The 12,573-nt window shown below is 45.3% G+C and overlaps 1 protein-coding gene and 2 long non-coding RNA genes across 5 annotated transcripts in view; 1 reads left to right on the top strand and 2 right to left on the bottom strand.

The window, feature by feature from the left end:
• kdm5a (lysine demethylase 5A) overlaps positions 1-7,532 on the top strand; it is an 80,492-nt gene extending 72,960 nt beyond the window's left edge. For both annotated transcript variants that reach the window (XM_082167318.1, XM_082167319.1), the window contains 7 exons: positions 55-234; positions 1,590-2,294; positions 2,368-2,496; positions 2,746-2,890; positions 3,064-3,284; positions 3,818-4,219; positions 6,518-7,532. In XM_082167318.1, coding sequence (XP_082023444.1) covers positions 55-234; positions 1,590-2,294; positions 2,368-2,496; positions 2,746-2,890; positions 3,064-3,284; positions 3,818-4,219; positions 6,518-6,706 — 1,971 coding nt within the window. In that variant the 3' untranslated portion in view covers positions 6,707-7,532. The remainder of the gene's footprint in view (positions 1-54; positions 235-1,589; positions 2,295-2,367; positions 2,497-2,745; positions 2,891-3,063; positions 3,285-3,817; positions 4,220-6,517) is intronic.
• The window catches only part of LOC309497139, a 549,185-nt gene that overhangs the window by 472,866 nt on the left and 63,746 nt on the right, over positions 1-12,573 (bottom strand). The gene's annotated exons all lie outside the window — the stretch shown is intronic.
• Positions 1-12,573, bottom strand: part of LOC309497147 — a 147,312-nt gene that overhangs the window by 105,205 nt on the left and 29,534 nt on the right. The window lies entirely within an intron of this gene.

Raw genomic sequence — 12,573 nt, forward strand, 5'->3', positions numbered from 1 at the left:
TGTTGACTCCGCTGTAGTTGTAGCCTGTCATGTGACACGTGTCTCTGTGAACAGAACGGCAGCAGCTACGCCTACCTGGAGCAGCTAGAGGGTCTTCTGGCTCGAGGTCGCTCCGTCCCGGTGAGGCTGGAGGCGCTGCCACAGGTGGAGGCACAGGTGGGGTCGGCCCGAGCCTGGAGAGAGAGAACCGCTCGCACCTTCCTGAAGAAGAACTCCACACACACCCTACTGCAGGTGACACACTCACACACACACACACACACACACACTCCTTACTGAGAGAGAGAACCGCTCGCACCTTCCTGAAGAAGAACTCCACACACACCCTACTGCAGGTGACACACTCACACACACACACACACACCTTACTGAAAGAGAGAACCGCTCGCACCTTCCTGAAGAAGAACTCCACACACACCCTACTGCATGTGACATACACACACACACACACCTTACTGAGAGAGAGAACCGCTCGCACCTTCCTGAAGAAGAACTCCACACACACCCTACTACAGGTGACACACTCACACACACACACACACACACCTTACTGAGAGAGAGAACCGCTCGCACCTTCCTGAAGAAGAACTCCACACACACCCTACTGCAGGTGACACACTCACACACACACACACACACCTTACTGAAAGAGAGAACCGCTCGCACCTTCCTGAAGAAGAACTCCACACACACCCTACTGCATGTGACATACACACACACACACACCTTACTGAGAGAGAGAACCGCTCGCACCTTCCTGAAGAAGAACTCCACACACACCCTACTGCAGGTGACACACTCACACACACACACCTTACTGAGAGAGAGAACCGCTCGCACCTTCCTGAAGAAGAACTCCACACACACCCTACTGCAGGTGACACACTCTCACACACACATACACACCTTATTGAGAGAGGGAACCCTTTCGCACCTTCCTGAACCCTCAGAACCCGATCTCAGAAACAGAACTCAGAAACTGATCTCGGAAGCCGATCTCAGAAACTCAGACCAGTCTCAGAAATCGATCTCAGAAACCGATCTCAGAAACTCAGACTCAAACTCAGAAGACACAAGCCTTCCGTGAGAGGTAATGCATATATGACGTGCTTTCTGTCTCGACCTCTGTCCAGTGCGGGTAAAACAATTATACTGCTCAAGGTGAGGTACAATACAGATACAAAAACTCAGTAATTGTCAGTAATCTGAAATTTTAAAAAAATCAGTAATTTGACAACTTCTTGTGAGAAGTGATTTCACAAACAGCTCTCTCTCTCTCAAAATGTGCAAACAGCTTAAAATCACCACATGGCACCATAATCCAGTTGCACAGCGTATAATTAGCACAACTTTATAAGTCATGCCAATTTGACCATTCAAGCGTTCAGCATTCTCTGAGAAACGGTGAGCTCATGCACACTATCTGCCTTGAACACAGGATGCTAGCTAACTGCATGAAAAGCTTTGAAAGGGTGTGTATTGTGAAGAGCGCTATAGAAATGAATGTGAGTTTTTTTCAGAAGTAGCTGCATGTTGATGTAAGGTGTTGTGGTGTTGATCTGCACTCAACTGCGCTGGAACTCTTCCAGGTGCTCAGTCCGCGTGTGGACGTCGGCGTGTATGGCTCAAGCAAGAGCAAGCGCAAGCGTGTGAAGGAGCTGCTGGAGAAGGAGCGCGCGGGCTTGGATCTGGAGGGAGCGAGCGACACGGAGGAGGGTGTGGAGGAGGTGCGTGATCCCGCCGCCGTCGTGGCCGCCTTCAAGGCCCGCGAGCAGCAGGAGGTGCAGGCCATCCACTCGCTGCGCGCTGCCAACCTGGCCAAGATGGCCCTGCTGGAGCGCACGGAGGAGGCGAAGTTCTGCCTGTGCCGCAAACCGGCCGGCGGCTTCATGCTGCAGTGCGAGCTGTGCAAGGACTGGTTCCACGGTGCCTGCGTGCCCCTGCCTAAAGCCGGCTCTCAGAAGAGGCTGGCGGCCAGCAAGGAGGCCAAGTTCCTGTGCCCGCTGTGCCAGCGCTCACGCCGGCCCCGGCTGGAGACCATCCTGGCGCTGCTGGTGTCTCTGCAGAAGCTGTCGGTGCGGCTGCCGGAGGGCGAGGCGCTGCAGTGCCTGACGGAGAGAGCCATGGGCTGGCAGGACCGCGCTCGACAGGCCCTGGCCACCGACGAGCTGTCCTCCGCCCTGGCCAAGCTCTCGGTGCTCAGCCAGCGCATGGTGGAGCTGGCCGCGCGTGAGAAGACCGAGAAGATCATCACTGCCGAGCTTCAGAAGGCGGCCGCCAACCCTGACCTGCAGGCACGTGCCATCTCACACACAAGCCTCGTCTGAGTGCACGAGTGAGCCCTGACTAACTCTGTTTCGCTTACAGGGCCACATCCAGACCTTCCAGCAGGCCGGCTTCAGCAGGGCCACGTCTCCACGGCCCTCGGGGGACTACGATGATGAGGAGACCGACTCCGACGAGGACATCAGAGAGACCTACGGCTATGACGTCAAGGTACGTGATGAAGCTCACATCGCTAGTGCTCAAACCTCTAACACTCAGTTCAGAGTGGCATGGGTCCAGACATGAATGATTCCCCTAAACGAGTGTCTTGTTGAGGACCTTCACATGCAGTTGAGCTGAAATAGCATAGAGATGTGTGCATGAGTGTTTTGATGTAGTGCTGCTGTCAGGATGTTTATGGTGAACATCTCACTGTGATGTGGTGTAGTTCCTCTGTCATCTCAGTGTTTCTATTCTCAGGACTCGGGAGAGGTGAAGCCGTACTTGTTCTGCGACGAGGAGATCCCAGTGAAGTCTGAGGAGGTGGTGAGCCACATGTGGCCGACGACCCCGTCGTTCTGTGCCGAGCACGCATACTCCTCCGCCTCGAAGTCTGTTCCTCAGAGTGAGACTCCAGCACACACACCTCCTGATCTCCTCCTCAGACCCTGCCGGCTACCGCAAGCAGCCGAGGAAGCCTCCGCGCACACACACACACACCCCTGATCTCCTGTTCTCCTCCTCAGACCTGACACATACACATCTCCTGTTCTCCTGATTTCCTGTTGTCCTCCTCAGACCCGGCCGGCTCCCGCAAGCAGCCGAGGAAGACCCCACTGGTTCCCCGTAGCCTGGAGCCCCCGGTGCTGGAGCTGTCCCCGACGGCCACTCTGCAGCTGGAGGAGCTGATGATGGAGGGTGACCTGCTGGAGGTGTCGCTCGACGAGACCCAGCACATCTGGAGGATCCTGCAGGCCACGCACCCGCCCGCAGAGGACCGGTTCCTGCAGGCCATGGAGGTCAGAGACACCGCCTTCTCTCCTAGTGGTGTTTACACTGACACTGCTCCGGTCACTCACACTGACACTGATTTAATTATTTCATTTGACTGGTAAAAGCCCTATACTGTTATTATTCTAATATAATTTTATAGAATTTGACATAAAAAATTATGCATACATCTGAGTAAAAAAAAAAAAGCCCTTGTGTAGGTAACAATGCCAATTTAAGGTGTAAAATATTACTCCTTAAAAAACAATTGTTATCAATGCCGTGAACTGACCACTGCATAGAATATGAATAATATGAATGTCTTCATGAGTTAGCTGTCTAAACCAGCCATGGTACCAGCACAAAAACACACTCAGCAAAATATCATCTAATTATTATCAGCAAAGCTTTGAAAAAATTTTTTAAAAAATTGTCAGTATTGCATTAATTTTTATTTCTTCAGTTGTTAAAAAGCCTGGATTTTGTCTTTAGAAAGTGTGCTGCAGTCCTGTCCTGGTGACAGATTGAGGTGTTTAACCTGTGGTTCTCCTCCCTTCTGCAGCCCGAGGACTCGGTGCTGGACAAACCAGTGAAGCTGAAGCTGAAGGACGTGGAGAAGAAGAGGAAGAGAAAGCTGGAGCGAGCGGAGCAGCAGCTGCTGATGGAGGCCCGGCCCAAGCCCAGGGTTCTGGAGCTCAAGCCCCGGAAGAAGAAGCTGAAGCTGAGCCCGGACCGGTCCCGTGAGCTGAAGGCGCTGGCCAAGCGGATCGCCAAGCAGGAGAAGGAGCGCAAGAGGAAGGAGAAGGCGGCCGCCCGGGAGGAGGCGCTAGAGAAGAAGACCCAGACCCAGACCCGCAAGATCCTGGACATTCCCTCCAAGTACGACTGGTCCGGAGCGGAGGACTCCAATGACGAGAACGCCGTGTGCTCCGCCAGCAGCTGCCAGAGGCCCTGCAGGGACAAGGTGAGTCTCCTACACCGTTCTCCACCTTCATTCACTCATTCACTCCGTTCTCCAGCTTTCACACATTCACTCTGAGCCACAGTGTTCTCCAGAGGCCCTGCAGGGACAAGGCGAGTCTCTAGACAATCAAGCATAAAATTTTCAATAAATGAAACTACAAATACATACGACTATATTTAAACAGAGAATACATATAAACATAATAACGAGAAGTAAAGAACGAAAGAAAGAGAGAGCAGATCACGGAATGGCAAAATCACAAACAGTTAACCTTTGAGCCAGCCAGCAAAGAATCAAATCACCTTAAAGCAGGAGCAAACAATCTTAAATGCATCTAAATATAGATAGAATGTATGGATCTCTGGTGCTGAGCAAGAATGCTTTTGTGTTTTTTCAGATAAGTTACATAATTACAAGAGAGTGAGCAAATAATCAAGCACTATTTAATGATAGAGCATACTTTCTCTCCTGCTGATTTAGTAAGTTTGCCTACTTACAAATAAATGAAGGGTCAATCATTTTTATGGTAGGTTTATTTTAATGGATAAAGACAGAATATCAACCAAAAAATCCAGAAAAAACACATTATATAAAGGTTTTTAATTGATTTCCATTTCAGGAAGTGGAGTGATTAGTATTTGATCCCCAAGCAAAACATAATTTAGTACTTGTTGGAAAACCCTTGTTGGCAAGCACAGAGGTAAGATGTTTCTTGTAGTTTGTCACCAGGTTTACACACATCTCAGGAGGGATTTTGGTCCACTCCTCTTCACAGATCCTCTCTAAATCCTTAACGTTTCTTGGCTGTCGCTTGACAACTCAAAGTTTCAGCTCCCTCCACAGATTTTCTATAAGATTAAGGTCTGGAAACTAGCTAGGCCACTCCAAGACCTTAATGTGCTTCTTCTTGAGCCTCTCCTTTGTTGCTTTGGAGGTGTGTTTTGGGTCATTGTCATGCTGGAAGACCCATCCACGGCCCATCTTCAGTGCTCTGGCTGAGGGAAGGATTTTACAGTACATGGCCCCTTCCATCGGCCCGTCAATACGGTGAAGTCGTCCTGTACCCTTAGCAGAGAAACAGCCCCAGAGCATAAAGTTTCCACCTTCGTGCTTGACCGCAGGGATGGTGTTCTTGGGGTCATAGTCAGCATTACTCTTCCCTCCAAACACGGCTTGTTTGAGTCGAGTTGAGTTGATGCCAAAGAGCTCATTTATGGTCTCATCTGACCACAGTACTTCCTCCACCTTCTCCCAAGCCTTCTCTGAATCATTAGATGTTCATTGGCAAACTTCAGACAGGCTTCTACATGTGTCTTCTTGAGCAGGAGGACCTTGTGGGCGCTGCAGGATTTCAATCCATTGTGGTATAGTGTGTTACCAATGGTTTGCTTGGTGACTGTGGTCCCAACTGCCTTGAGATCATTAACAAGCTCCTCCTGTGTAGTTCTGGACTGATCCCTGACCTTTCTCATGATCATCCGTACCCCATGAGGCCAGATCTTGCATGGAGCTTCAGACCGAGGATGATTGATGGTTTTTTTGTATTTCTTCCATTTCTGAATAATCACACTAACAAAAGTCTCCAAGCTTCTTGCTGATGGTCTTGTAGCCCATTCCAGCCTGGTGCAGGTTTACAGTCTTGTACAATCTTGACCAAATCTTACAATCTTCTTATAGTGACAGGACTAATCTGGGCACATAACCTATCTGTGGGAGGCAGAATTCTTGCTGGTCGGTAAGGGAACAAATAATTATTTCACGCGATCAAATGCTAATCAATTTATAACCTTTATATAATGTGTTTTTCTGGATTTTGGTTGATTTTCTGTCTCTATCTATTAAAATAAATCTACCATAAAAATTATAGACCCTTCATTTCTTTGTAAGTGGGCAAACTTAAAAAATCAGCAGGGGATCAAATAATAATTTCCCCTGCTCTAATTGTTTCTATTGTTTTATATATCACCCATCCCTAGTGATTTGAGAGGTGCTTCAGAAGATTCAGTGAATGATCACTTATATTCCTCACACAGAGCATCATATGAGGAGTGACACTTTATTTTAATAGTATTCTTTAGATATTACTGTTACTTTGTAACTCCATGTCAACTAGCAGTCGTTATGGTGTTAGTAGACTGATGCGTAATATCTGCTAACTCTTCATTGTGATGCTCCTCAACATATCCACACACTACTAACACTAGTCTTCTAATGCTGTGATGAGTTAGCAGAAAGGCTAAAGTGGCGTAACTCATGTTCACTGCTGTGTGTGTGTGTGACTCTGGTTTCTGTGTTCAGGTGGACTGGGTCCAGTGTGACGGCGGCTGTGACGAGTGGTTTCATCAGGTGTGTGTGGGCGTGACATGTGAGATGGCGGAGAACGAGGACTACATCTGCTCGACCTGCTCGTTTAAAGCCTCCGGTGGTGCCGTGACCCTAGTGATGTCATCAGCAGTCCCCCAAACCGACCCTCAGGAGGCCAGTTAACCCCCCCCCCACACACACACACACACACACACACACACACACACAGAGAAATGCATCACTTCCTGTCTCTGCTAGGTTTAGCTGGTTGTTATTGTAGTCCTGGAGGATCAAGACTCTACAGAATAAACATGGCTTGGGGAATCGTGTGCTTAACCAGAGTCCCCAGTCAAAGTAGACAAAGTGGACTTCCTGTTCGACCGGACAACACACACACACACACACACACACACAGTGTGGAGGATCAAGACTACAGAATAAACATGGCTTGGGGAATCGTGTGCTTAACCCGAGTCCTCAGTCACTGTAGATATAGTGGACTTTGTTCGACTGGACAACACACACACACACACACGGTGTGGAGGATCAAGACTCTACAGAATAAACATGGCTTGGGGAATCGTGTGCTTAACCCGAGTCCTCAGTCACAGTAGACATAGTGGACTTCCTGTTCGACCGGACAACACACAACACGCACAGACACACACACATGGTGTGGAGGATCAAGACTCTACAGAATAAACATGGCTTGGGGAATCGTGTGCTTAACCCGAGTCCTCAGTCACAGTAGACAAAGTGGACTTCCTGTTCGACTGGACAACACACACACACACACACACAATACTCTACAGAATAAACGTGCTTTCCGGCTCCTGACCCGGGTCCAGTGGACTTCTGTTCGACCGTTTTTTCTGACTGAGGACGAGACTTATAATGGTTGTATTACATCTATTTATTCTGTAAATGGATTTTAAGCAGTTCATGATGGGAAGGTGGATGGTGGTTTCTCAGATTTTGTCAAATAAAGAAAGATGATTGATTGATGATACATGTCAAGTCTGTGTCACTGCTATAAAAGAGCAAAAGAAATGCTTATATAATTTGAGCTTATTGATTCCTATGACTGAACACGTGAACAATAACAGCATGCATAAATCTGAAACTTGCACACGGTTCATCTCTGGACATAATACAGGGCATTCTGGGCAGAAACCGCCGCCTTATACTGGCATGTAAAGCAATCACTCAGTTTGTTCTGTTCATTCATGATGTTTTGGGGTGATGTATTCACTACTGTGGAATAGGGCTGTCACTTTTGAGAAATCAAATTCGAACGAGTATCAAATATTAAGCAATATATTCAAATATATTCGAATATCTACGAATATCTAAGTCGCATTTATTTAGAAATTTATTTCACAAAAAAAACAATGTTACGGACGGGACAGTTCTCCGTTACGGACGTGAGCGATCTGAAAGCGGCACTAAAAGACTGCTTTAAAACTTTCACAGAGACCTCAAACAGAAAGCACAAAGCCTGTCTTTAAATTTAATTTCGTTTTGTATTAATTGTATCTTAATTTTAATCAATGTTTCATCAACCAATTGCCTGGATTTATAATATAGTAGAAAATAGATAATCACAACACGGAGGCGCCGGCGCGTGAACTGGAGCTCGTCTCATAAATCAACCGAAACTCACAGACCTGAGAAAAAGATCTATAGAAAGCTTGAAATTTCTTCTTTTAAACAGAACAATTCAAATCGAAAGAAAACAGACAGCTCTCTGCTGATGTAATCCGTATGACATGTGCATTTCTCTCTGGCTACTGCGAAGATCACGAGTCAACATCGTCAACTTCATCTTTGCAGCCGACACTGACACAGAAAACACTTGTTTATTAGTAAAAAATGTAAATGTCTCCTAGCTATATTTGACTTATTCATAGTCATTACTTTTGCCAGTTCTTTGTGACAGCTGTTAGGTACTTTATTGGCAGCGCCACCCTTATGGCGCTTTTCCACTGCATGGTACGGTACGGCTCGGTTCGGCACGGCACGCTTTGGCGCTTTTCCACTGCATGGTACGGTACGGCTCACTTATGGCGCATTTCCACTGCATGGTACGGTACGGTACGGCTCGCTTCGGCTCGCTTTAAATGGTACCACCTCTGTTGAGGTTCCAAGCGTACCGTACCGATACTAAAATGTGACGTGAAAACACTGCAGATCACTGATTGGTCAGACAGAATCATCAATACCAGCGTCATTGTATTTACGACATGAGACACTAAACCCGCTAGATTTAAATAGCCAGTAAACAACAGCTAACGCTGTAGCACCTGTTTTAAAAGTATTTGGTTAAAAAAAAAAAAAAAAGAGTATAAACTTAAAAAAAGAAAAGAAAAAAAAGCTGAATCGTGGTCAGTGGACGAGGTGCAGACGTTCTTCTCGTTGGTTGCCGAGGAGTGGATGGGGAAACACGGAATGGAAAATTCGCATTTAATATGATGATGTCATGGCAGTAGAGACGGCAACTATAACGATCAGTCCCACCCACTTTGAAGCGGTACTAACTGTAGTGGAAAAGCAACCGAGCTAAAGCGAACCGAACCGTGCCGTACCGAGCCGAGTCGTACCACGCAGTGGCAAAGCGAGCCGAACCGTACCGAGCCGAACCGATCCGTACCATGCAGTGGAAAAGCGCCATTACATATTACATGAACGTGTCACCACCGCATCAGCACCGAAAACATGGAGATTTTTTTTCTTTTGGGGGGCATTTTGTTTGTGTTCAGTCTTTCTCAGTTGTCTTTAGGTTAAAGGACAAGTTCGGTATTTTACACTTAAAGCCCTGTTTACAGATCGTATCTGATGAAATAGAACGGTTAAGATTAAAATTTGGACACATGCTCCTGTCCCGAGAATTTTAGGTTTATTTCGCTTTTGTGGACCTATTTTGCCAAACGCGTCACACCCGTGATTCTTCTGTTGAGAAGCTTGAATAATAGACACTCCAGCCCAGTTGGTGGCGATAATGCACCTTTGCCAATTGCAAGCAAACCACGGGCATTTCATTGAATACACAGAAGAAGGGGGGGGGGAGCGAAATAAACCTAAAATTCTTGGGACAGCAGCATGTGTCCAAATTTTAATCTTAACCGTTCTATTTCATCAGATACGATCTGTAAACAGGGCTTTAAGTGTAAAATACCGAACTTGTCCTTTTAATGTTTCAGTTAACAGTTTTTCAGTTGTTTTCAGTTAATTTTTTCAGGGGTAGGCAACAGGAGCAGCATCTGTACTCTCGCGGCTGTAGACGGTAATGTTTTCTCTTGGTTCATGTCAGTCAGTATGAATTAATTTTGATATATAATCCGGAAAATACGGTACTTTACCATCTACGGTGTAGAACCCAAAATATTTCCAGACACTACTTTTTGAGTTGGGATAGAATTGTCCGATCAGGCTGGCCGTTCTGTGCATTATCTTCCATTTTCAAAACAGTGTGGCTTTTGGCTATTACTCGCTTGATTTGGTCATGGGCCTACTCTACAATACGTTTAGAGCGCCCGCTACTGGATAAGATGGCAAACAATAAAATAAAAAAACAAACGGTCTAATCATAGACTGTAAAAAATGTGCTACACATGGCACTTTTAAAAACCGAATAGTTTATTTATAGTTCGATTATGGATATTTCACGTCATGTTCGAATGCATATTCGAATCTCGAATAAAAAGTGACAGCCCTACTGTGGATAAAAACTCCTCCGTCTTAAAACTCTTTCACACATTTGATGGGACTAACCTTGCAAAAGTGTTTAGATCTGTGATCTTTCATGATCTTACATCTTTTACCCTCTGATCATTGATGGGTGTCCAATCCTACTGCTGGAAGTGTTTGGAGCCGTTTAGTTTTAACTAAAAATGGGGAAAAAATAGTTTTTTTGATTGTTCAATTACACGCCAACAGCGTTTTGTGGGCCTGAACTATACCGTGATCATCTCTGTAAACCACACAAACACTAATTTGTGAAAACTGTGATTGTGTGTTATGTGTTCAGTCTATATGTGTGTGTGAGTAGTATTTCTTTACGCCACCTACTGGCCTGGCAGCAGAATACAGCGTTTTTATTTGTTTACACAGATCTGTGCGAACGGGGATCGATTCGACAACTGTGTCGTCTGTACATGGAAAACGGAAAGGTAAAACTCACGGTTGTAGAGTAAAGGTAGCCTGAGTTTATCTCCACCAGCCTCAGTCAAACACACCTGCTGATCCAGGTCTGCCACACTGTGTGTTAGGGTTAACCCTAACCTAACCTAAGCTAGCTGAACTCTGCATTACCAGGGTTAGGGTTAGCATAGGCAGATCTAGCTGAATCTAAACCTATGGAAGTTCTTTCAAAATTCAAATGAAAATTCAAATGCTTAAAAATATCAAATAATAACTCAAAGTCTTAAAACAGCTGCTCAAATGATAAATCAAATGCTCAAATTATTAAAAAAATAAATCAAACTCTCAAAATGGCTGCTCAAATGATAAATCAAATGCAATTTTATTTCCTCATTCGGGAAAGCATGCACTGTATCAAAAATCAAATTAAAACTTAATTGTATTTTCATTATCAACCCAGTATAAACCTGTCATAATTAAATGTATAATTCAATACTCAAATTATAAATCAAATGCTCAAATCAGCATCGAAAATGGAAAATCAAATGCTCAAACGGACACCGCAAATGATAAATCAAATGCAAATGAGGAGTGTCAATCAAGTAGCCTGGGCGGAGCTTTGAGACGGAAGAGATCAAGATCTGTCAAGTCAAGTCACCTTCATTTATATAGCGCTTTTAACTATGAATTGATTCAAAGCAGCTTTACAGTGATAACAGGAAATTACAGTAAAAGAGATTGTTTTGGCTTTACATCAGCTCTAGAATAGTTATTATCCAGCTAAAGTTAGTTTTAATTGATTCACTTCCATTGCGAAGATCATTAGTTATTAACTTAGGGGCCGCTAACACAACACCGTTCTAACAGGAAAATCCTTAATGCGCTTCGGCCGCCAATCCGCATAAAACAGTGCCTGGTGGCTCGAGAACACACTCCCGGAAATAGCTTCCACTGTGCTGTTGAGTTACAAATTTAAGAATCTGTATAAGATCTGCTGATTTTATGTCCTTACATAACATAACATGAAAAACTAAGGTAGAGTACATTGAATTTAGTATTTAAGGTTATGATGATGATATCAGCTGTTAAGCAATGTTTCCAGCAAGAGATTCCTATTCTATTGTAAGTTAAATGAGTCAGATTACTGAGACTCCCACCCTTTGTCTTTAATGGCTCTTGGAGCCCCTGTCCCAGTCGTTGAATAGTTATGCTGATTGGATTAGGATTGGTAACACTCTAGAGTCTGGGGTGGGTTCCTATAGCTGTATACTTCATTTGCATGCTTTGTTTAAGGTCGTCACCCAGGTGCTTTGTCTCCATTTCTAAGCACTGCCCTCTAAATGTATATAAACTATAATGTGCACTGCCTTAGTCAGACTTGATGACTGCAGCTACCGACAGCTCGTGTTCTCAATAAAGAATCCCGCTGAAGATACAACCAAGTCTCCTGGTCTTCGCTTCTCAGATTCCTACAGTGCAAACGATTATCTGTTATCTCTGCACAAACATACGCAAATTTGTGACAATGAGCACTATGGCTTTTCAAGCCAAGGTGTAATTTTACATTTGCATGCCCTCTCCCAAGATGTGTTCTTCAGAAGATTTAATGAAACGGAACGAATGGGTGCCTCAGCCACTGTTGAGTCTTTTCCTATCGACGACATCAAGTTTTTGTATAGAAAATAGAAAAAAAAAGTATAACAAAACTTTTAAGGGATGCAGCAGAAGCCCTGGAGCAGAACTCATTACTGATAACCGGCCCTCCTCCGCATTCGACGACGTATAGTCATCGCCGAAACGCCAAACAATCTTGCGAGTTCTGCATCTCTTCCGTCTCAAAGCTCCGCCCAGGCTACTTGATTGACACTCATCATTTGCATTTGATTTAATGTTTGGGGTTTCCGTTTGAG

Source organism: Leuciscus leuciscus (genome assembly GCF_965113295.1).
Source record: "Leuciscus leuciscus genome assembly, chromosome: 4".
In the NCBI taxonomy this organism is placed as follows: Eukaryota; Metazoa; Chordata; class Actinopteri; order Cypriniformes; family Leuciscidae; genus Leuciscus; species Leuciscus leuciscus.